This window comes from Eumetopias jubatus, unplaced genomic scaffold (genome assembly GCF_037043125.1).
Source record: "Eumetopias jubatus isolate StellerSeaLion01/CBP00866 unplaced genomic scaffold, mEumJub1_p1.0 scaffold_12, whole genome shotgun sequence".
Taxonomy (NCBI): Eukaryota; Metazoa; Chordata; class Mammalia; order Carnivora; family Otariidae; genus Eumetopias; species Eumetopias jubatus.
In genome coordinates, this window is record NW_028274818.1 from 102242812 (window position 1) to 102266362 (window position 23551).

The 23551-nt window shown below is 61.2% G+C and overlaps 3 protein-coding genes across 5 annotated transcripts in view; 1 reads left to right on the forward strand and 2 right to left on the reverse strand.

The window, feature by feature from the left end:
- POR (cytochrome p450 oxidoreductase) overlaps nucleotides 1-15009 on the forward strand; it is a 61139-nt gene extending 46130 nt beyond the window's left edge. For all 3 annotated transcript variants that reach the window (XM_028109800.2, XM_088016654.1, XM_028109799.2), the window contains exons 3-16: nucleotides 5351-5399; nucleotides 8739-8867; nucleotides 10192-10341; nucleotides 10891-11015; nucleotides 11331-11420; nucleotides 11777-11875; nucleotides 12798-12914; nucleotides 13019-13137; nucleotides 13260-13441; nucleotides 13530-13679; nucleotides 13770-14040; nucleotides 14136-14281; nucleotides 14363-14448; nucleotides 14543-15009. In XM_028109800.2, the coding sequence (XP_027965601.1) occupies nucleotides 5351-5399; nucleotides 8739-8867; nucleotides 10192-10341; nucleotides 10891-11015; nucleotides 11331-11420; nucleotides 11777-11875; nucleotides 12798-12914; nucleotides 13019-13137; nucleotides 13260-13441; nucleotides 13530-13679; nucleotides 13770-14040; nucleotides 14136-14281; nucleotides 14363-14448; nucleotides 14543-14687 (1858 nt within the window). In that variant the 3' untranslated portion in view covers nucleotides 14688-15009. The remainder of the gene's footprint in view (nucleotides 1-5350; nucleotides 5400-8738; nucleotides 8868-10191; nucleotides 10342-10890; nucleotides 11016-11330; nucleotides 11421-11776; nucleotides 11876-12797; nucleotides 12915-13018; nucleotides 13138-13259; nucleotides 13442-13529; nucleotides 13680-13769; nucleotides 14041-14135; nucleotides 14282-14362; nucleotides 14449-14542) is intronic.
- On the reverse strand, nucleotides 14991-21289 carry TMEM120A (transmembrane protein 120A). Its single transcript, XM_028109801.2, has 12 exons — nucleotides 21109-21289; nucleotides 19329-19447; nucleotides 18973-19089; nucleotides 17035-17094; nucleotides 16714-16809; nucleotides 16548-16637; nucleotides 16326-16391; nucleotides 16136-16197; nucleotides 15931-16023; nucleotides 15753-15817; nucleotides 15571-15639; nucleotides 14991-15477 (listed from the first exon to the last, which is right to left on the reverse strand). Exons 1-12 carry the CDS (start codon nucleotides 21187-21189, stop codon nucleotides 15364-15366), a joined length of 1032 nt encoding a protein of 343 aa, XP_027965602.2. The 5' UTR covers nucleotides 21190-21289; the 3' UTR covers nucleotides 14991-15363.
- Nucleotides 21290-22704: 1415 nt separating this feature from the next.
- Nucleotides 22705-23551, reverse strand: part of STYXL1 (serine/threonine/tyrosine interacting like 1) — a 52267-nt gene continuing 51420 nt past the window's right edge. The window contains exon 9 of the mRNA XM_028109757.2: nucleotides 22705-22926. Within this exon, the coding sequence (XP_027965558.1) occupies nucleotides 22795-22926 (132 nt within the window). The 3' untranslated portion in view covers nucleotides 22705-22794. The remainder of the gene's footprint in view (nucleotides 22927-23551) is intronic.

Genomic DNA, 23551 nt, shown 5'->3' on the forward strand with positions numbered 1-23551 from the left:
GGGGGGGTGGGGTGGGCAGGTTCTCCTGCTCCTCGAGGCTGCGTGTAACCGGTGGGAACATCAGCAAACTGCACCGGGTCGTGTTGGGGTGGTGACTAGAGGCACCGGGTCCTCCTCAATCTCCTCAGCTCTCCCTTTCTCCCCATGCAGCGCGGTCCGCCCCGGATCTCTGGAAGCCACCCCCGGAGCCCAGGGGAGAGGGTGGGAGTGTTCGTGCTTTCCCAGGGCTGAAGCTACTGAAGGGGCCCGTGCTGGCTTCCAGAGGTGCTCATGCTTCTAGAGAGAACTTCCCCTCCGAGCAGGAGGGCTAGCCCATCTTGCCCGCCCTCTAACGTTCCCAGCCAGGCCTGCCTGGCGAGCCCCCCACCTCCCTGCCCCCCACTTCCCGAGCTGCCAGCCTGGAATTCCCGCCCCATGCATGTGTCAGAGCCACGCACCCCTGGGCGGCCAGAGCTGAGCTCCGCCCACCTTCCCTCCCCACCCCCGGCTGCATGGGCCTCATCCAAGAGCCCGTCGGCTGCCCGGTTTCTGTGGCTTTCCCTTGGGAACCGTTCTCTGTCTCAGAAGAAAGCCCAGTTCTTCCGCGAGGCCTTTGCTGGTGTTTCAGACGCCCTGTGGGTGGACAATGTGGTCCACCCTTTTGGTCTTAGCACGTAGCACCCGGTGCCACTGGGCATCTTTCAAGCCCCAGAGTGACCCAAACGGCTTTCTTCTAGGGAACACCCTCTTTATCCCTGAGAGTTAACCAGGCTCCGGATGCTCTACAAGGAACAGGGAGGGGAGGGTGCAGAAGCCAAGACACAGTGTTTTCAGTAAGAGGAATCCGAGGCCTTGCGAGGCCACCACTCGTCTGTCACAGGCCCATTTGGTGGCAGATCCGGGATTCAAACTCAAGCCTCCCCCACTTCGGAGGGTGGGCCTCCCATCCTCCATGATTGTCCGCGGAGGCTGGTGCTGGCACTCGCAGGGTGGTGGGGGCACCCCTCCTCCCTTCCATGAGCGAGTCTCAAATCCCCCTTCCTCAGATGCAGCTTCTACGAAACCTTAGTCCTTGAGAAGAGGCAGGAGTTGGCTTTTCTGCTGCTGTCAGACCCTGATGTCAGGTGGGTCAGGAGCCCTCCAACAGCCTTCTCCGGCTCCGGGCGTGGGGCTGAGCGCGGAGGCCCAAGCAGCTCATCCCGAGCCTCAGATCCAGCAGTGAGTCGGGAGCATGGAGTTGAGGGCCCGGACGGAGGCCTGTGCCACGTGAGCAGCAGGGAGAGGTGCTCTGAAGAGGAACTTGTACATTGTGTCTTAAGGGATATGTAGGAGCTCTGGGCCAGAGAGGAAGGGCACCGTGAGGAGAGGCACTGGGGCAGCTGTGAGCGGGAGGTTGGCGTGGCCCATGGCGTCTGGAAGGTGCGAGACGTGCTCCACACCAGAGGCCTCTGTGCTTCTCGGAGTAGCTTCTGTGATACGGTCCCTGCTCGGGGCTTCGCTATTCTAATTGTCCTCATTGGACGGAGCCTTCCAGATCTGTCTGCACGCACGTTTCTAAACCTAGGATGCAGTTTTTATTTTCTTGGTGCAGAAGCGTTACGTGCTCGTAGGAAAAAGAGGGGCGGGGGACATGGGAATAGAAATCAGCCAAAGAAGGAAACAAAAAAAGACAGTCCTCAGCCCTGGGAGGGAACAGTTTTCAGTGTGCTCGTGTGTGCCCTTCCGTACCTTCCCTTCTCATCGGAATGGGACTGTGCCACCTGCGTTATTCTATAACCTGCTTTTTCCACTTGGCAGCGTATCATGAACATCGTTCCCCGCTGGTGGATGTGATCCGCGCTCCCCTGTCCAGCCTCCCCCTGATTCTTAGACGTTGGAGTTGTCCCCCCCCTTTATAACTGTAAAATGCGTTTGTAATATGAAAAACCAAAATTGGGAACATCATAGGAAGCACCTGCCTCATGTTCTAAGCCCGAAATATCCCCTCTCAAGGTGCTGGGGTATTTCCCTGGAAGCCCTGCCTCTGGGAATAATTAATGGTGTGCGTTCCATTACTTTAAGGACACACACTCTTGTTCTGCTCCTCTGGGTCGCGCATCCTCCCCCAGAAGCGGCCGCGTGGGAGGGAGGCCGTGTCGTGGTCAGCACTGGGGGGCACAACTGGGTGGACGCTTTTTAGGTGTCAACCGAGTGCATTTCGTTTGTTTTCGGTTTCGGTTGAAGGGAAACTCACACCTTGTGAATCTCGCCATTCTGACCATTTTTTAAAAACGTACAGATCAGTGGCTCTCGGGTGGCCGTGGCCACGTACAAAGGGAAATCACGTGTGGTTTCGACCCTGCTCTTCTCTTCTAGTGTCTCGTCAGCAAGGTTTGTGTCGCTGAAGCGTCCGTTCACATTCTAGTTTATTTCAGTGTAGGTCGTCCGCTCCCACGGCTCAGAATTCAGCAGGCGCGCAGTGGTGGGAGTCCCAGCTCCGAGCCCCGGGAGAGTGTCCTGGTCCCGGCAGAACACAGACGGGAAGGGCAGGGAAGACGGGGCTGTTCGAGGCGGGGCAGGGACAGAAGCCGGACATGCAGTCTGAGATGTTGGAGCAGGGAAGGGAGGGGTGCGAGCCCGAGGGCCTCCAAGGCTTGCTCTTTGCCCTGCTGCCGGGAGGGGTGGGCCTACCCCCCGGGGGGCAGCGGGGATGGGGGGGGCCTCTGGGTGCGGTGATGCGGAGTCAGGAAGGGCCTGCTCCAGGTTCCTGGGCAGCGGGGCCATGGCTGGGCGGGAAGGTCTGGGCAGCGGCACCCTGCTGCCTCCCAGGGGACCCCACAGGTAACGCCCGTGAGCTCTGGGGCCCTGGACCTAATGTAGTGAAAAACCCAGGGGGCGCGTAGACAGGAACTTCTGCTACCTTTACGTTTGCAAAATCGTGTGTCTAAACAGCTTGGCAGAGCCTTCCTTAAAAGGAAGCTTCCTTGTTGGTCTTTCCACAGACTCCAGCCCCCTGGCCCCCACAGACAGCACTTCCATGCAGTGGTAGGGTGTGCGCCTGACTTTATTACACTGTCCCATGCACAGGAGGCCGCAGGATGTGGTGGAAAGGGCAAAGACCTTAGAGTCAGACTGCGATCGGGCCCTTGCCAGACCCCCTTACTGGCCACAAACTAATACGCTGTTGGGCCTCTGTAAGGTGGGCACCCATTCCCCCCACAGGACACAGTGCTGCACCTTTTATGTCTGTGTCATGTGACATTTGCAAAAGCCTGCAAAGTGGTATTTGTTAGTCCCATTTTCAAGCTGAGGAGCAATGGAGCCCAGGTTCAAGTTCACTCGGTGCAAATCTGCAGGCTGCAGCCCGGGCTGCCCGGCTCCAGAGCCCCTGCTCAGCCCTCCCCCTCGTGGCACCCCTGCCGGTCCGAGGGTGTTGTTTGTGGGGGAAAAAGTGGGTTTGAGAAGCAAATTGTGGAAGCATAAACTTTATCAAAATAGAATATCCCCAGACAGGTAACACGCAGAGAGATGATCTCAGCAGGTGAGCAAGGGGGAGTTACCGCCCAGATCAAAGCGCAGGTGGTTCTCGATGCCCCGGGAACCCCTGCTGTCCCTCGTTGTGTCCTGACTCCGGTCCGTGTGCATTGGTTTCGCCTGTTTGGGGACTTTGTACAATGAAGTCGTACTCACACTCTCTCTTCCATCTGGCTTCTCGCGCTCAGCACCCCGCCCTGGGACTTATTCATTCCCGGGCGCGTAGTGATCATTCATTCATGCCGCGGTGGAGAACATTCCGTTGTCTAAATATGCCACCGTCGGTTGGTTGGTTTGTTCTCCTACGGGTGGATGTTGATTAGGGTTGTTTGCCGTTTGGCACCCACATGTCTAACACTGCTGGAACATTCTCTGCGCGTATCTCGATGCACGGGCCCCACTGTGCTCTGTGTGGTGTGCACCAGGGAGTGAGGTGCTGGGTTATGGGCGGACAGAAGAGACTGCCAAGCAGCATTCGGGAGCAGCGGAGCCGAGGTCCGTTCCAGCGGCTTCGGCTCTCTTCCTGGTAGGAGCCGTTCTAACGAGCACGCGGTACACCACGCTGTGGTCTTATTTCCCGTTTCCCCGGGCGGCTAATAATAATGCCGCCACTCTCGACAGTAGCGTTAGATGCTCTAAGGAAGCGCTTGCTCGGGTCTTTTGACAGTTTTTCTGTTGGATTATCCAGTCTTTTGCTAGTTGATTGGTAGGGTTTTCTTATGTTCTCCACCCGAGTCCTTTGTCAGATAATCAGAAGTTGCAGACATCTGCGGTGCCATGGCTCGCCTTTCATTTCCTTAACAGTGCCGTTTTGAATGGAGACAGCCACACTTTAGCGTTCAGACTTGTCACTTTATTCAGACTGGCCACACTGCACACATCCCGAAGATTTGCCATTCAGAGAGAGGTCTGGTTTTGGCGCCTTGCTGTCTTAGGCCTGAGGGTCCCTGGCCAGGCCCACTGGGCATCTTTATTTTTTATCATTTTTTAAGGATTTATTTATTTTAGAGAGAGGGAGAGAACACGCGCGGGAGGGGGAGAGAGAATGTCCAGCAGATTCCACATGGCACGTGGAGTCCAACGCGGGGCTCGATCCCACGACCCCGAGATCACGACCTGAGTCCCAACTGAGTCCGACGCTCAGCCGACTGCACCACCCAGGCGCCCCTCACTGGGCTTCTTTGGATGACGCTGCAGGCCTGGGCAAGGAAGAAGGGAAGGCAAAGGACCGGAAATGGAACGGGGGGGGGGCCAGCAGCAGGGCGGTGGAGGGGGGGCCGGCAGTGGTGCTGCTGTCTGGGGAGGACAAGGCGCAGGGTTCTAGAAGGTGCCACGGCCCCAGGGAACAGGTCACAGTGGCCCCTGCGCGGGGACGGGAAGGCGGGCTTGGGAGCGGAGCAGGGGTCTGTGGGGTGAGGCAGTGGATGGGAGCACTGGGCTAGAGCCCACGGTGGGGCACAGTCCTGGGGGCCATCCCGGAGGAAGTGGTGTACCGATCGGTGCGTCCGAGTATGGCGTGTGGAAGGGAGTGGCAGGCGAGGCCGGGGACAGCTTCTGAAGGGACTTCCATGCCCCAGTCTGTGGGGGTGGGAGCCTGCAGGGATTGGAGGTGAGACAGGGCCATCGGGACCCCTGGCTGGATGGCGAGGGACGGGAGTAATGTCCTTGACCCTTCTTTGCTCGCATGGATCTGGGGGCTGGCCCCCAGAGGCAGGCCCTCTGGCAGCGGTCACGGTCACGGCTCAAGAGACTTTGGACTGGCTGCAGAGGATGTGCGGAGGCTGAGCCGGAGGGGAGCTCAGAGTCCTGCCCCCGGGCCACGCGCATCCCATGCCCACCGGGTGCTTTTGTCTTTCAGGACTTCCTCTGTCAGAGACAGCAGCTTTGTGGAAAAGATGAAGAAGACGGTGAGTTTTCTCCATGTCTGTGCCCTTCCCCGGGGGGCGTCGTGGCCCTGGTGGACGGGGGAGGAAGGCCAGCTCCGCTGGACAGGAGGGGAGAGCGGGCGCGAACATTCTCAGCTAACCAAAGCCTGAAGCTGCTCTGCCCTGCCCAGAAGGCTTACCCTCTTTTTCGGATGTTTACGTCTTGAACCAACTGCACTGTAAGACTAGCCCCTCCCTCCGACTCGGGGGGCTCTCCCTTGTCCACCCTCCCGGTCCAGGCCCCGGGCTCGAGCAGGTAGAAACCTCATACAGCTGTGGCCGGAGCTCAGCTATGGTTTTCTCTGGTTTTGTTGAAGTATTTCGTTTTATGGGAAAGTACTACATTCAAACGCTTAAAATCCCGAACTCTCCTGTCCCTGCCACTCATCACCATTGTTCTTAGCCTTTTGTGGATCCTTCTAGGGCTCCTCTATGCCACCAAAAAACCCCCAGGTCCTTATTTTACATCTCTTCAGAACACAAAAGGTGGCAGTTACATACATGTCATAAACCATGCTTTTCTGTACCTGGTTGTTTTTTTTTTTTTTAAACTTGTGTGTCAGAGCTCCTTCCATAGCAATTCCAAGACTCCCCGTCCTTGACTGTAGCTGCCTAGTGATTTCATTCTGTGACCGTGAATATGATCCTTTGTTTTTGCTCTGCCCTGTGGGGGGGGGCCGTTGGACTATTTCTAACCTTTAGCTCTTACAAACGATGCTGCTGGGATTCTGGAGACCAGTGTCCACATCTGCAAATATAGTAAAATCCCAGAAGGGGAATCGTTGGCTCCAAAGGTGTGTGCATTTGTAGTTGTGATAGAAGCTGCCAGATCGCCCCCCCGCCCCACCGCCCGTCCCGGGGTCACACCAGTGCACCCTTGTTAGCTGTGTGTGGGCAAACCTGTTGCCCACAGCCTTGCCAGGAGAGTTTATCATCCAAGTTCGGAGGTTTGCCAGTTTTCTAGGTTAAAAAAAAGCCATCTCCAATTTGCATTTTTCTTATGAATGGGTTTCAGCAGATTCTTGTGGGTTATGCCAATGGCATTTCTTTTTTTTATAGATTTTCTCTTCAAATCTTTTGCCCACTCTTCTGTCGGGATTGATCCTTCTCGAAGAATTCCTTAAAATGATGGAGAGTAACCCCTTGCTCGTGACACAAGTTACAAATATTTTTCCCAGTTAAAAATTTGTGTTTTGACCTGGTTCATGTGCACGTGTGTGTGTGTGTGTGTGTGTGTGTGTGTGTGTGTGTGTGTGTTGCCGTGTGAAGTTATTCAGTGAGTGCACTTTATTCCTCCTATGACTTCTGGACTTTCAGTTATTTGCAGTTTGAGTCATTAACACTAAAGAGAAAAGAATCCTTGCACGTTGTTTTTTCAGTGCTTTCTAATACTTTCTCCTTCATAATTAAAATTCAGTCTGTTGGGAATTTATCCTGCTGTACGATGCGAGGTGTGGATCCACTGCTAAGCTCCATGCAGTTGTGCCCGTCTTTTCCCCTCTGGGTTTATCAAGTATATGTTTCCTACCTGTATTTGGGCCTTTTTCTAGATTTTCCTGTCGCAGTACTTTGATCTGGCCATCTGTGGACAACATCCTGCTGTTTCAGTTACTGAGGTTTTACAAAGCTTGCTTTAATTTCCATATTGCTAGGCCCCGCCCCCAACCCCACCCCAGCTCTTACTTTCCTGTTTTCCTGGCCGTTATTTTTATATGTATTTGTCTGGGGTAATGGCGTTAGTGAGATACAGTTCACGTTCCATGCAGGCCACCCTTTTAAAGTATACACTTCAGTACTTTGAATGTATTCCCAGATTTGCACCGACCACCACCACAGTCCATTCTAGAACATCCTGTACCCCAAAAAGCCACCCTGTACCCATTAGCAGCCATTCCCCACTCCCTAACCCGCACCCCCCCTCAGTCTGAAGCAACCGTTCGTCCACTTCCTGGGCCCCTTGGACAGTTGCCTGTTGGGGACCTTTCCGATGAACGGAATCCTTCCGTGTGTGGCCTTTCATGTCCGGCACCTTTCGCTGAGCCTCGTGGCTTCGGGCTCCGTTTTGTGGCACATGCCGGCCCTGCTTTCCTTCTCGTTGCCAAATCACGTTCCAGCGGAGGGATTTATTTCTCCACACGACCTCGAGGATGAAGTTGTGGAGGTAAAAAGAGCTGTTCGGATGTTGCGCTGGCTGGTGTTGGTTTCTGGATTGATGGGGGGAGAACGGACCTCTTGAACGTTGAGTCTTTGTGTGCAAACTCCGGGCCTCTTGCTTCAGCTGAAGCCTTCATCGGGAGCTTCTTGCAGGTTCCTCGGAAGGCTTCTCTCTAAGTACTTCATATGTTTTGATGCCACTGTAAACATTTAGGTACTGTTTCATACCCTGTTTTGTCCCCTTAACCTGAAATCCTAAGACTTCCCTGTTTTACTAGTTTTTGTAACGATTCTTTAAAAGAACCTTTGTAGATGATCTGTAGGCCATTCAGGAAATAGAAAAGGTATGAGAACAATTTAAAGCAATTATAATCCATACTTTTTTTTCCCCTTTGTACCCACACGTTAGGGCTCCGTGGAAAAACCAGACAGCAGTCTAGGGCTTGAGGGCACTGGAAACCTACCGCAGAGAGACCTCATGTTACAGAGGGGACCGGAAAGTGGACATGCCTCACTTCCGCCTCCCAGCTCTTGCAGAACACATCCAGTCAGCTGGGCCTAATTTGCTGCACCCCAAGCCGCAAGGGAGTCTGGGGAATAGGGGTCTGGCTTCCCAACAGCTGCGGGAGAGGCCACAGGAAGAGGGGGGTGGAGTGAAGAGCATGGGAGCCCATCCACTGGGTACCTTTCCTATCGTCTGGATTTTTATAAAGAATATTTTGTAATCACGCACAGTTCTCCATGTGGAGACTGTTGGTCTGCCGCTTGCTAGTCTTTCCCCCCCCGTGCGTGTGTGTATAAACAGAACGCATAGAGGGTACACACGATGTCTGGAACAAAATGGGAGTATGCTGTACACACCTGTTTGGTCACTTTTTTTTTTAACTGAACATTACATTGTGTTTTTTTTCCCGTGTCATTTAATAATCTGTCCAAAGCGTGATCTCGAGCAGCCGTGTGTCTGGGTGGCCTTGGTCACCATCTGTCACAGTAGCCGTGGCAGCAAGAGGGTTGCCCCGGAGTGACTTAGGAGGACTGGATGCAGGAAGGAAGAGGGTCCCCTTGAGGGACCCCACCTGCCTAGCCTGCCCTGCGGTCACCTGGAGTCTCAGGTGAAGCCTGTGGCTCTTGGTCCCTCACTGACCCCACGTGTCTGGTCTTCTCTAGGGCAGGAACATCATCGTGTTCTACGGCTCCCAGACGGGGACGGCGGAAGAGTTTGCCAACCGCCTGTCCAAGGACGCCCACCGCTACGGGATGCGGGGCATGGCTGCAGACCCCGAGGAGTATGACTTGGTGAGCACTCCCCGCACCTTGGCCCTTCCAGTAGCACTGACGAAGACGTCCGGAGCATGGAGACACGTAAGGGGCTGAGCCAGCGGAAGGAGTGTGCAGGTGTGAGCTCCCTGCGCCGTGCACGTCCAGCCTCCCCTGCCCTGCACGCCCTAGGCTTCCCCGGGCTGGCCGGTGCAGGGAGACGGGACTCAAGCACCTAGTGGATGAACGGGTCTCAGCAGTCCAGGGAGGAAGTGTTTCCCATTTCTCCCTTGCGCCCCCAAACCGCAGTGGCAGGGGAGGCAGCCCGGGCAGCCCTGGGGGGGGGGGGGGGGGGCACCGCACCGAGCCCTGCCGCTGGGCTGTGAAATGAGGCTGTATTAGCTCATGTATTAACTGGAACAGGAACAGGGCCGGAGGGAAGGGCCCAGGGAGCCTGAGAATTGGGGATTAAGGCCCCCTGTTGGGAGCTGCAGGATGCCTCTGTCTCCCATCAGCTCCCCTCGGGTCACCGCAGGCCTGTGTGCCAGACTTAGTGCTCACGTCCTGCTTTCCGCTGCCCCCGGTCTCTCTTGGAGGTGGGGTGCAGGGCAGGCTCGCCTTGCTCATTGGCCTCCTGGCAGTGGCTGTTTGTCCTTCCCTGAGCATGGCGATGGAAACTTCCAGCCATCTGCTTGCCCGTTTATGGGGCGGGGAGGTAGGAGAGCTAATGCCAGCCAGGCCCCTGGCCCCAGGGAGGGGAAGAGGCTGGCCAGGAACAGGTGGTCCTGGGAGAAGTCCGGAGTTGCTGTCCTGCTCGGATGGGGTCCTTGTGGGTCATGGCCCAGACCTGACCTGCACGCGGCCCAGCGTCCTTCAGTCTCGGGGACCAGCACAGCCACCCCTCTGGCTGCAGATCTCTGTGTTAGGTTGGTCAACAGTTGGTTAGGAATTTGCAAGAGCCCGGCTCCGCTGTGCTCCTGGGACTTTGCAGGACGAGGAGGCTCTCCCCCAGGGGCCCAGGTTCTGAGTGCCAGCTGGGGGCTCAGCACCCAGGCCCTCACCCGTGTTCATCTGTGCCTGCTGTTCCCTCCCCTCGGGAAATGCACCCCCCTCCACTCCAAACTGCAGATGCCTAACTGCCCCACGCACCGGTTCAGATGCCAGCCCCCTCCGTGCAGCCCTCCCTGACTGCTCAGTGCCCCATCCTGAAGGAATCCCCGGCCGACCCGGAGCCTGTGGGACGTCCCTGCCTGGCAGCTGCCCCGGGCAGGGCCTAGGCCCGCCTCTCTGCATCCCATCAGGCACAGACCTGACGTGGCTCAGTCGGGATTGCTGGGCCCGGGCCCCGCTCTTGTGTCCCCAGGCCGACCTGGGCAGCCTGCCAGACATCGAGAACTCCCTGGCCGTGTTCTGCATGGCCACCTATGGTGAGGGGGACCCCACAGACAACGCCCAGGACTTCTACGACTGGCTCCAGGAGACTGACTTGGACCTCACAGGAGTCAAGTATGCGGTGAGTCACCCCATATTCCCTGCAGTGGCTTTCCCTGCCTGTGGTGCCTCTCCCGGGCCTCTGGAACCCCGTGTCCAAGGGGAAAGCCTCCCTCCCGTTCCCACCTCGCTCTGATCGGCCAGGGTGCTTCAAGCTGGGGGGCCTGGCAGGGAGGCCGGTGGGGAGGCTGCTCCGGGGACAGCCTTCTCTTCTGGCCTGGGCCCCGTGCTGAAAGCGTCTCCTCCCCTGTCCCCAGCCCCACTTTGCTCCCCGGGGGCACGGGCTGCGGGAGACGACAGGTGGGAAGGGTGGAGCAGGCTGGCCCCGATTTGGCTGCGCCAGGAGCGCCGGGTAGGGACGGTGAGTTGCCCCTGCTGCTCACCCAGGGGTGAGGCTTAGAGGCTGCAGGTCACCAAAACCCAGCTACTTCCGGGGGCCAAGGTGGCCCACCTCACCAGGCCGGGCATCTGGCAGCCGTGGAGGCCCGAGCGTGCGTGCGGCGTGGCCGGCTCTGGGGAAACCCACCCCTGACCCTGACCAGGCCTCAGACCCGCCCCTCTGTCTGCACAGGTGTTTGGTCTTGGGAACAAGACCTATGAGCACTTCAATGCCATGGGCAAGTACGTGGACAAGCGGCTGGAGCAGCTCGGCGCCCAGCGGATCTTTGAGCTGGGGATGGGCGATGACGATGGGAAGTGAGTGCCCCCCCCCCCCCGCCGCCCGACCCGGAGCCCACGGGGGTTAGGGCCGACTGTGGCACACGAGGGGAGGGGAGGGGAGGGGAGTGCAAAGCCACATGTCAGCGAGCCTCCTGCCAGGCACACCCCGGGGCAAGGGAAGGCGGTCCCCACCCCCCCACCTGCACCCCCTTCTTTGCCTTGCCCCCTCCTCTCGGCTGGCCCGGCCCCGGGATTTGCACAGACCCTCCAAATGCTGCCCTGCGCCGTGGGTTACATCCCCGAGCGGCCCTCGGGCTCCCTGGGGCCGGGCTCATTCCCTCGTGTCGCCAGCCTGGAGGAGGACTTCCTGACATGGCGTGAGCAGTTCTGGCCGGCCGTGTGCGAGCACTTCGGGGTGGAGGCCACTGGAGAGGAGTGCAGGTGAGTGTGTGCCCGTGGGCTGGGCAGGGAGTGAGGGCCCCCCAAGGGTGGGAGCGCTGGCCTGCGAGAAGCCGGTAGCAGCCGAGTCCCAGAGCGCGAGGGGCCTGGGTCCAGGCACTTGGGCTCTGCCTGGCAGTGCTGGGCAGTAGGGGGCTTTCCTGTCTTCTCACGGAATGGCCTCGAAGCCGGCAGGTCACCAGGCCGCCCCGGCCCTCCTCCGTGTCAGCTCCCTCTCCTTCCCACCACCTCTGGACCCTCCCCGCGGCAGGGTGGCAGGCATGGTCTCAGGCCCTGTCCCTGAGGCAGCCTCCCTCCTCTCGGGCCCCTCCCCGCCTCACCCTGTCTCCCCTTTCCAGCATTCGCCAGTATGGGCTGGTGGTCCACCCAGACATAGACCCGGCCAAGGTGTACGTGGGAGAGATGGGCCGTCTGAAGAGCTACGAGAACCAGAAACCGTGAGTAGAGGGCGCGCGTGGGGGCCCGGGGCCCTGGGTCCACTGCCACTGAGCAGCCAGCAGTCCTGTGTCCCCTCCTTATCTCCACCCTCGTCACGGAGTGGGCAGGGGTGGGGGCACCCATGATTTCCTCCCCACCGTACAGGAGGGCATAAGGCCCAGAGCAGAGAGGCGGAGGCCGCCCGCCCCGGGCCCTCCCAGCGGTCCCTCAGGCCAGGGCACGGCACCTGGGAGACTGGCACCGGCTCCGTTAGCGCTTCCTTTGACATTTTTGCCCTGTAAAGATCCAGGCCCAGATCCGTGCCTGGACCAGGACAGCATGAGTCCGGCTGAACTCTGGCAGAAGGGCTCACTTTCCTTAAAACCCGCCTTGGTATTTGGACTTTTTTGTCCAAAAACAGTGTTCCTGTCTCGGGCCCCTGACTCACCTTACTCTTGGGTGCCGCCCAGGAGAAGGTCATCCCCAGAATTTAAGACCAGCGACTGTGCAGAGTAAAACTATCTGCTGGTGCACGGTCCAGGGCATGTGGGGTGAAGGAGCTCTGCTCCACAGTCACTGGGGGGCCTGGGCACCCTCGGTCTGGGGGAGCCATCTTCAAGGGGGCCGGGTCCCCCTGCGCACTCCGCCCACAAACAGGTAGCATGTGGAGGGTCTCCCCGGGTTTTAGGGGCCAGCCTCTGTTTCCTTGTTTGCAAATAGGGAACTGATAACCTAGCTCTGCCCACTTTGGGGGGTTGCTGGGGGCCCTGCCTTGGATCAGGCTGGGAGAACCTTTCACATAATTGGGAGAGCCTTCTTGGGGCCCTTGGAGGCCGGCTCTAAGGTTCCCTGTGTTCTGTGAAACCCGAGGGGTCCCCTGGGGGCAGGGAGATTCAGACTGAAGTCCCGGCCAATCACTGCGCTGCCCTCTTCCCCACCCAGCCCCTTCGATGCCAAGAATCCCTTCTTGGCTGCTGTCACCGCCAACCGGAAGCTGAACCAGGGAACGGAGCGCCACTTCATGCACCTGGAATTAGACATCTCAGACTCCAAACTCAGGTGCCGGCAGCCGCCCCCTCCCCCAGCCCACTCAGGGCCTCCGGGCCGCCTTTCCCTGGACCCCTCCTGAGCCTCACGTTCCCCCCGAACCCCCCCCACCCCAGGTATGAATCTGGGGACCATGTGGCCGTTTACCCAGCCAATGACTCTACCCTGGTCAGCCAGCTCGGTGAGATCCTGGGTGCCGACCTGGACGTCGTCATGTCCCTGAACAATCTCGATGGTGAGTCCCCGAATCCAGGCTGGATTCCCACCCCCCCACCCCCCTACAGTTCCAGGCGCTGGAGCAGACCCGCTGGTCAGCGGCCACTGAGCCCAGGCCCTCGTCCTCCTCTCTCCCCGCAGAGGAGTCCAACAAGAAGCACCCCTTCCCCTGCCCCACCTCCTACCGCACGGCCCTCACCTACTACCTGGACATCACGAACCCGCCTCGCACCAACGTGCTCTACGAGCTGGCCCAGCACGCCTCCGATCCCTCGGAGCAGGAGCGGTTGCGCAGGATGGCCTCCTCCTCGGGCGAGGGCAAGGTAGGCCCGGCCCCGCTGGCGCCGCCGGCCCCGGCCCCGCCGCCCGCACCCCGCCCGCGCCTCACCCCGCTGCCGGCCTCCTCCGCAGGAGCTGTACCTGAGCTGGGTGGTGGAGGCCCGGAGGCACATCCTGGCCATCCTGCAGGACTACCCGTCCCTGCGGCCCCCCATCGACCACCTGTGCGAGCTGCTGCCCCGGCTCCAGGCCCGCTACTACTCCATCGCCTCGTCCTCCAAGGTGCGCGGCCGGCCTCGGGGCGGGGGGGGGGGGGGGGGGCAGCGGCAAGGGGCCTCGGGCGCGCGCTCACCCCTGCCCCGCCCCCGCCAGGTCCACCCCAACTCCGTGCACATCTGTGCGGTGGCCGTGGAGTACAAAACCAAGTCCGGCCGCGTCAACAAAGGTGTGGCCACCAGCTGGCTGCGGGCCAAGGAGCCCGCCGGGGAGAACGGCGGCCGGGCCCTGGTGCCCATGTTCGTGCGCAAGTCCCAGTTCCGCCTGCCCTTCAAGGCCACCACGCCGGTCATCCTGGTGGGTCCCGGCACCGGGGTGGCCCCGTTCATCGGCTTCATCCAGGAGCGGGCCTGGCTGCGGCAGCAGGGTGAGCGCGTGGGCCCGGGGCGGGGGCCCGCGGGGGTGGGGCGTGCCTCTTCCCACCCCCCGCCCAGCACAGCCTCACCCCTGCCCCGCCACCAGGCAAGGAGGTGGGGGAGACGCTGCTCTACTATGGCTGCCGCCGCTCGGACGAAGACTACCTGTACCGTGAGGAGCTGGCCGGGCTCCACCAGGACGGCTCCCTCACCCAGCTCAACGTGGCCTTCTCCCGGGAGCAGCCCCACAAGGTGAGGCCTCGGGCCCGGGGTGCTGGGACTCGGGGCTGGGGTGGGGGGGCCCTCCTCACAGTGCCCCCCGCCCCCCCCCAGGTCTACGTGCAGCACTTACTGAGGAGGGACAAGGAGCACCTGTGGCAGCTGATCCACGAGGGCGGCGCCCACATCTACGTCTGCGGGTGAGTGAGGGCAGAGCAGGGGGGAGGGGCGAGGCCCACCCGCCCGCGGGGGGGGGGGCCCCCCCCACCCAGCACCCCCTCCTTCCTGCCCCAGGGACGCTCGGAACATGGCGAGGGACGTGCAGAACGCCTTCTACGACATCGTGGCCGACGGGGGGCCCATGGAGCACGCCCAGGCCGTGGACTACATCAAGAAGCTGATGACCAAGGGCCGCTACTCCCTGGACGTGTGGAGCTAGGGGCCGCCCGGCCTGCCCCTGCCCCTCGGGCCCCTGCAGACTTGCTTCCCCATGTAATCACTTCCCTCGCTCCCTTCTGCCAGTGTCCTGGGTGGTTTCTGCACGGCCTTGCCCCCGGGGGGCAGAGACTGGTCCAGGCCCCAGGCGCACACCGGCCCTGGGTCAAGGGTGTGTATTTTGTAAACACTTCAGGCCCTCGGGGGCCGTACAGAAGGGGCTCTTCTCAGCTGAGCTGGGCCCCAAGCCCCTCCACGTTATTTTCAATGACTGTAAATAATTTTAAATAATCTCTGGTCCTTGGAATAAAGTTCTGTTTTCTGTATTTCACTGCTATTTCTTGGGTAGATCCGGGGTCTCCCCCTGGGTCTACTTAACTCAGAGCCCCCAAGAGGCCGTGCAGGGGTGGCGCTGAGGCCCGCGCCTGACCCTTGGGAGAGCACACACCTCAAGCCACCTCTCTGCCACTCTTCCTTTATTCAGGCTGCTGGCCCCCAGCTGCCTGCAGGCCCGGAGCCCAGGCCTCTCCAGCATCGCCTTCGGGGCCCACAGAGCCCACAAAACCCCAGGGAGAACAGAAGGGGCCCTCCCAGATGAGGGGAGCCCCCCCTACGCCCTCAAAGGGGACAGAAGCCCCTGCCAAGCTGGGGGGGGGGGGGCATGGCGGGCAGGCCCAGACTCATTCTTTCTTGCTCCCATGCCTTTGACTGTGGAATTTCTGGTGCACAACCCGCAGGGTGGTGAAGAAGTTGCCAAGGAAGAGGAGGAGGAAGGGGAGGCCACACATGAGCACCTGGGGGGAGAGGCGGGGTCAGTACCGGGCCGGGCGCTGGCCTGCGCAGGCTCCTTCCTCCAGGCTCCTTCCTCCCCGGGGCCCCGGGCTCACCTGCCACTCCTTGCACTCGGGGTCCCGGGCCAGGCTGAACAAGGTCAGTGCGTTAAAAAGCTGCCAGAACTGGGGGGGGGGGGGGGATGGAGGGTTTCAAACAGAAGCCGGTCCCCACGAGGGTCCACAGCCAGAACCCGGGGTGCCCGGCCCCCACCCGGTGGGGGGCAGAGACAACTTACATGTCCAAAGAAAAGAAAGGGCAGCAGGAAGGTGAGGCCCCGCCACATCCAGGACTGGAAGCCCTCTGCGGGGGGTGGGGGGGGAGACACGGTCTCTCAGCCCCACGTGGTCGGGAAAGGACGGGCCCTCCCCGGCCCCCGTCAGGATTCCCGAGAGAGGAGGCCGGGCCCGGCTCACCCACAGTGAGGTCCATGGTGTGCCTCTCGCCCAAGGCCCGCAGGCGGTACAGACAGCCGCTCTGGTAGTAGTACTGCAGGAACTGCACGAAGCCTGGGGGTGGGGGGCAGCGGAACTGGGCTGCAGCTCACAGTCCTCGGCACCCCCGTCCCCGTGGGGGGGGGGGGCGGCTCCCGAGCGGAGCGGGGCCCCCTGAGACACTCACTCTGGTACATGGAGAAGGACAAGAACTGGTTCCGGAACTTCTGGTACATGAGGCCGTCAGGCCTAAGGCAGAAAGCAGCAGGAAGGGGAGGGAGCTCAGGGACCCCCTCTCTCTCTGTTCCGCGCTCCCCTGCACCCCCTGCCCCCCACCCCCACCCCCCAGGCCCTGGGAGCCAAGTCTGGCCACTCACCATGTCAACATGACTCCCGACAAGAAGGTGGACACGTAATGATGGAAAACCCACCAGCCTTTGATCCTGTATCGGGAAGCCGCTGTCACTCCTTTCCCCGTGGCCCCATCGGCGCTCGGGGACGGGGAGCCAGACTGTGGTGGGAGGAAGCCAGTACCCCGATCCCGGGCCTGCTCCTCCGGGGCCCATGCCCCCCCCGCCCCCCCCGCCCCGGGAGCCCACCGGGAGCCGTTGTTGATGAGAATGCTCTCCCGGATGGTCAGCGTGCAGTAGTACCAGACCAGCAGGAAGTTGAAGGCAGCGTCCGTCACCCTGCGGAGGGCACAGAGGACGTGGGTGCCGGTGCCCGCACGGAGCGGGGCGCGGCCCCGAGCAGCAGGACACCCACCTGGAGTTGAGGAGGAAGCGGCAGGTGAAGGAGATGAGGATGAGGATGATGGTGAGGTAGAGCTTGAACTTCTCATACTCGTCCTTGTAGGCAAACCTGGGTGGGCACACACTCGTGGCGCAGGCTGGGCTGCCGGCAGGGCCCACCCTCCCCTCGGCCCGGAGGGAGGCTCCCGCTCTGGACGGTGCTCCCGCAGGCGGCTCGGGGCCGGCGCCCCGGGGGGGCTGAGCCCGGGAAGCGGGGGGGGGGGGGGGCCCAGAGCGGAGAGGACCCGGGAGGGTGGAGAGCGGGGTTGGGACCCAGCCCACGACAGCGAATTACTTAGCCTGCTTGCTCAGGAGTGTCACGTTGACATTGCCCAGAACCAGGCTCAGGTACAACCTAGGGGAGGGGGACACCAGGTAAGGAGAGACCCCCAAGGAGAGGAAAGCCAGTGGCACAGAGCCAGGGACGACCCCCCCCCCCACCCCGCGGCTTCCCACGGCGGCGGCTTAGGCACACCAGCTCCACGGGAAGGAAACACCAGGGCGCAGCCTTTCTGCCTGCTCCGGGGCAAACCGACATCCCCTCCCTCTCCTCCCCCCTCCCGGGGTCCCCCCTCAGGGCCTCCGGGGCAGCCGGGCTCTCCCACCCCATGGGAGCCGTGCCCACGGCCCCTATTGCCCCTGTGGGCCTTGGGCAGGACTCAACGCCTGTGTGCACGCCCACCCCGTCACCTACCCTCACCCCCGGGTTCCCACTACCTCCGAGAACCTTCGGCCCTGAGTCCACCGCAGCACCCCACACCATGGCCGCACCAGGGCCCCCCTCCCAGCCAGGAAGGGCTCCCTCAAAAACTGCTCGCACTCTGACCCCGAGTGCCCAGCCTCCCAAGCCGGTTTCACCGGGCGGACCCTGACCCTCACTGAGGCTTCCAGGCCCCCCGACCCCAGTTCTCCTTTCCCAGGCCAGCTGAGTCCCCAGGCCCCCCTTCCACGTCAGCCCCTTTCTTGTCAACCCCACCGCCCCCAGCCTCTTGCCACCGTCACTCCCGCCGACGGAGCCTGTCCGGCCCTTCTCTGCCAGACGAACCCCAAGAGGTGACCAAGTCCCACGTGTGCAGGACGCAGCACACCCACACACGAGCTCTTGCTCATGCTCGGGCCGTCGGGCACAGGCTCAGAGTGGTTAAGGGACTTGCCCCAGGCCGCAAAGACACGCTGGGGTGCAGTGGGCACTTGGACCGGGCCCCCTCTCAGCATCGCCACCGGCTCCCTACGCCATCCCTGCAGAGGCCGTCAAACCCTCCTTCCCGGCTGACATCTCACATCTCCGGGGAGGCCCCCCCCCTTCACGCGCTCTCAACACCCTCCCATCGCAAGAGAGAAGGGCCCACGCCCCGCCCTTCCCACCTCCCCAACGGTTTCCCTTTGCTGGGTCTGTGCTCCAAGGGCCCGGGCTCTCGGCAGGGAGACGAGCTCCAGTCTTCCCTGGGTACCAAGTAACACAGACCCGTGAGCACAAGCCTCCTCCCGCCCCCACCCCGAGTTCCACTCGCTGGTTTCGCCTTCTGCTCCCAGCCAAGCTTTGAAGAGCTGCCTACACTCGCCTGTCCCCCCATTAGCAACCTCCACCTCCACTAACCTGCAGAGCGCTTCCCTCCCTGACTCCAGGAGACACTGCCCCTTCTGTATGGCTCCTGACCACCCCCACCACCAGGCTGTCTGATCTGAGGCTATCAGCTGCTCCTTCCCCCCGTCGCCCTCTGGGACATGCTCCTTTCCAGCCATCTTGCTGTCCCAGGCCTCCCCTGGATGATTTTTACTCACCCTAGGGTTGCGCCCTGGCCCCTGCCATTCCCCTCAGTGAGCATGGCTGGCCTAAGGGTCGCTCTGCCCAGCCTACTAGGCCCGATGCCAGCTCCGAAGCCTGGCTTGGCCTCTGGTCTCATCACCACCCCCCACCCTGAGCTCTGGCCACACACGCTGTTTCCACCCTCCTGTGCCTGCCAGGCTCCCTCCTTGATCCTCTACGCTTTCCCTGACCTCCAAGCTGGGCGAGGCACCCTCACTGTGCTCCTTCATTCCCTGTCCTTCCATCACAAAACACCCATCTCTGTCAGCTGTCACCGTCGTTTGAGCTGCCCCGCCAGCTTGACTGCTCAGCCCACAGTGGGTCCAGGCACCATCTGCTGGCCAAGTGACCAAGCAGAGGAGACCATGCTTCAGGCCACTCTCCTGGGGCATCTGGGAACTGAGCTTGGGGGAGGGAGGGTCTCACCCATTCTTCTTGGGCAAATAGGCCTCCATATCGAAGAAGAGGCCCTGGCGCTCCTTGATCTGGTTCTCCAGCTCCTGGGCGGCCTCCTTGGCCCCCGACTGAAGGGAGGGTTTGCATCTGTAGGTGGGCCCACGGAAGCCAGAGTCAGAGCAGCACCCCCCCACCCAGTAGCACACCTGACACCTGCGGGGCAGGAGGTGAACATGGCCCAGCAGGGGGAGAAGCCATGCCCTGGGACACTCAAGGGTCAGTGCCTGCTCTCCCCCCACCCCAGATCTGACCCCCAGCCCTAGGCCAGGGGGTATTGGAGGCTTGGGGGAATCAAGGCCAGTGGCGGGGGGGGGGGGGGTCCTAACTTCTTCAGGACAAGAGCCAGCTCCTGGAGCCGCTTCTTCTGCCGAGTGATGGCGCTGGTACAACTGTTCTGCAGCTTGATCAGCTCCTCCAGCTTCAGGCGGTATAGCCGGTGGGTCTCCTGGGGCAGTGGGCGGGGGACCAGAGTGAGCCGGAGCCTGCTGAGCAGAAGGTGGGGCAAAGACTCCCCCCAGGCTCTTTGGGAGGGTCTGAGCAGGAAAGGAGGCAGCCAGCCGAGGGGCCCCCTGAGGTTGCCCTCCCCCCCAGGCAGGCCAGGAGATGGGGCTCCCCCTGCAAGCCCAGAAACAGCACCCCTGTCCCAGAAGCAGACTAGGTCCCAGAGGCTTTGTTTCATCTCAGCCCACCTACTAGCTGGCCCCGCCCAGATCTGTGCCACCCTGAGTTCGGATTCCAGGCGCAAGGGTCTACCTTCTGGACCAGTCAGGTGCCTTCAGGCAGCCAGTCTGGTTCTCTGTGATCCTCCTACCTACCCAGCCTACTAGTGCAGAGGGAACTGGGGTTGTCCAAGCAGCCTGCCGCTCTGGCCCTCCCAGCATCTGCCTCCCAGGTTAAAGGTCATCAGGCTTCAGCCCTTAGAATTCCTGCCATTAAGACCAGTCCTTTTACCCCTCCCCCAGCACCTTTGGCCCAAAGCCTCCCAGAGCACTTTGCCCTGGTGGGTGAGTTTCCAGAAGAGCAGCCTGGAGACAACAAGGGGCAGTGTGAGGAAGGTCAGGCAGGGGTGGCCAGGCTGGGAAAGGTCTGCCCTGCTCAGGACTGGCAGGGGCACGAGTGGCAGCAGCGTTAGCCTGGCCAGGGGGGGCAGCAAGGCTTCCGTGCAGACAGGAAGGGGCTGGAACCAGTCCAGGAGAGACAAAGGCATGACCGAATACACAGCTAGCCCAGGCTCTACCCTTTCCAGGTCTTGTTTCTCATGCCTTAAAGGGGCCACCACACCCCTTCAAAACCCAACATGGGCCACATCTGTCTGTCCCTACCAACCACTTTCTCCTGATGGAGACCAGCAGCCTTCTCCCCTGCTGGCCTCCCCACAGAACGGCACAATGGTCCACACAAGCCAGATCCCCACGAATCCTCCCATGGCTCGCCAGTGGTATCAGAAAGGTTCCAAGCCCGTCCGGGCCCATGACGTCCCTGCAGGGTCTGGCCCACCCGCTTCTCCCCTCCCTCTCCTTCCCCAGCCACATAACCCTGCCTTCGTGGGCGCTGTCCTCCAGCCTGGACGGGGCCCCGCCCCCATCCAGGCACTTCACCTAAACACCACTTCCCCTGGCTGGGCCGGGCAGCTCCCCCACCGGGCCGCTCCCCTCGCCGCACTCAGCCCAGACCCCCTGAGCTGCCCTAGAGCCACGCCGGCGCCCACAGCATGTTTGCTGAGTGACTGACCCAAGGTTGGGCCCGTCCGGCTTTGACTCAGGGGGCCACTCTCCTAGGAGAGGACGGGGTAGGGGTCGGGGCCTGAAGGAGCCCCCCCCCGACCCCCCCGCAGAAGGCCCCAGGTCCGCCAGGCTCAGTGGGTTTCCGCCAGGGTCGCAGCGGCCGCGCGGGCGATGGGGGCTGCCGCCGGACACTCATTTGAGGCCGAGGGGAGGGTCCAGCCAGGACCGCCAGGACCCGGGGCCTCGCCACCCTCCGGAGCGACGCCGGGGTCCCCAGCCCTTGACCCGGAACCCCCCACTGCTGACCCACGGCTGCCCGACCCTTGACCTCGAGCCAGAGAAACGTGGCTCAGGGCCAATGGGCGCCCGCACTGGCACTCACCTGGATGCTCTGGAAGTCCTGCTGCAGCTCCTCCCAGTCCCGCAGGCAGTCCCCCAGCGGGCCCGGAGCCAGGGGATGCATGGCTGCCGGGGCCACGCGCCGGACAAGCCGAGTCAAGGACCCCGCCGCAACCCGGGCCCTCCCGAAGCGCCTCCACCGCCTCCGCCGCCGCCCCCGTCCGCTTCCGGGCTCGCGCCGCCGCCACCACCAATGGTAAAAGGCCTGGAGCCGCCAGCGTGCTAACCCCGCCCGCCGTCTGAGCCAATCCGGACCAGGGACGGGGCCGGGGCGGGGCCGGGGCGGGGCCAAGCGCAGCAGGGGCGCTCTCCCCGCCACTCTCGGCGGGCCTGGGGCGGGCGCGGCGGTGGTTGCTGGCTTGTGGCTCCGCGGGTCGTGCGGACCGCGTGGTGTGGCCCACAGAGCTCCGGCCCGTCATGCTGGTAGTAAACCGAGGCCCACGGAGGTGACCCCTGCCTCGAACACTCTCGTCCTTGGGAAAGCTGCGCCTCTGCCCGGAGACGATTCTGAGCCTCTTTTCTCGGCTGGATTTTTACAGCGGCCACCTTCCTACTGTCTCCCTGCCTCCAGGCTCACTGCTACTGTTCTTTCAGAGCCACCAGCCTGCCGGTCCTAATGCACCAGCCTAATCCCCACCATGTCCCTGACGGAAACTTACCAGTGGTTCTGCCCTTCCCACCAGGTCCCTAACCCACAGAGCCATCGCTTGCAGCCTTCCCAGTCTCGGTCCCAGCTCCTATCCTGATCCCAAGCCTGCGCTGACCGGAAAGCCCTTACCCGTAGAGCAAAACCCCACTCCTTGAGGGCTTGGGCTTCCGTTGGGGGGAGGGGGAATCCACCCTCCTGCAGAGAGTCCTGGGAGGTGAGGTGGCCCTCACCTCTCTGTCCCTCCCGGGCTGCACGCAGGTGGCAGGGAGTGTCTGCTGAATGACATGGACATCCGGAAGCCCCCGTCAGTCCCATCCTCTGCCCTCTCCTGACTGGTGCTGTGGTGCAACCAGCGCTAGGAAGTACATTCTGAAGAAAATTCCCTTTAAGACCTGGGGAATTTCTAGAAACATGGGTGTAGTAGATAGGAGGGGTGGAAATCTCTCCTTGGGGAAGCCAGCCAGGAGGAATGGGGAGGAAGGAAAGGAAATCTGAACAAGTCATCAACGGGCAGAGTGGTGGGGAGTGCTGGCACCCGGGATGATACAGGGTGTACTTGTGCCAGGAGCCTCTCAGAGCTGTGGAGCCTGGCACGTGGGCCAACGCTGGGCCTGGCAGATCTCCACCCATGGGGGCACTGTGACACCCTGTGGACCAACACAAGGCAGGGGGAACCCTCGGAGCTCCTCCAAGCCAGCCTCCAAAGGGTCCAGGTCATCGGGGGCATGCGGGATAGCTGCTCAGGAGCCAGATGCTCTTCCAGAGGCAGCCTCAGAAGAGCAGTGGGGGTGGGCCAGGAAAACCCAGGGATGGGGGCTCTTGCTGAGTCTGAGCAGAGTACGCCCGCTCTGGGGCGTGAACGAGGAGCCTGAGAAGAACCACTGCAAGAGGCTGACACAAGACTCCAGGCAGCAAAGGCCTTCTCTTTCCACACCAATCTGGTTACACAGCCTGGCCCACTACCCACAAGAGGTCCCCAAGCGAGGTTCTTCAGGACCCATAGCTGGACCACAGAGAAGATCAGTAGAGTGGATCCCAGATGTCTGTGATAGAGTCTCCGAGGATGACCTTCTCCCACTCCGAAAGCTGAGCCACCAAGCCCCGATTGGGATGCACGTTGTTTTTGCACTTCTTGACATAGGCCCAGGACTTCTGTCAATGCAAGGAAAGAAAGCAGACTTCAGGGTTGGACCGAGGCCAGCTCAGAAGGGACAGGAGGCACCTGCCCATGGGCCAGCAACATGGCTTAACGGCTAGACAGAGATAGCAGCAGCCCAAGGTTAATACATCAGGGCAAGGAGTCATAGGAACTGGCTCTGTTCTGAGCAAGCCCCTTTGCTGCTAGATATGGAGACAGAGATCATTCTTCTTTCAGATGGCTCCTGTGAAGGTTCAGACAACATGGCTGAAAACTCCTGTGGGCAGGAGAGCACCATGCCCATGCCTGGCACACAATGCAACCTCAACAAAGGTTTGCGCTGTGAATGGATAAATTCATGGAAAGGGGAAGAGAACTGTAGGGGAAATTCTCCAAAAAAGGGAAACTGAAGCCACTTTCTTTCAGACGTCCACCTTAAAATGCAGGAGGGAAAAGGACAAGCTGGTCTCTGTCTGGATGGAGGACAGAGGAAAAAGGAAAAGGCCAAACTAGGAAGAGAAGAAATGCATCCCAACCTAATAAAGGCCATATATGACAAGCCCACGAGTAACATCATACTCAGTGGTGAAAGACTGAAAACTTTTCCCCTAAGATCAGGAACAAGAGAAGGATGCTAAC

Excerpts from the sequence above, each read along its gene's own strand:
- TMEM120A (XM_028109801.2), bottom strand. The coding sequence starts at position 21,189 with ATGCATCCCCTGGCTCCGGGCCCGCTGGGGGACTGCCTGCGGGACTGG. Across the intron at positions 19,448-21,108 it reads AGGACTTCCAGAGCATCCAG|GAGACCCACCGGCTATACCG; the intron begins GTGAGTGCCAGT and ends CCACTGCCCCAG. Across the intron at positions 17,095-18,972 it reads TATTTGCCCAAGAAGAATGG|GTTGTACCTGAGCCTGGTTC; the intron begins GTGAGACCCTCC and ends CCCCTCCCCTAG.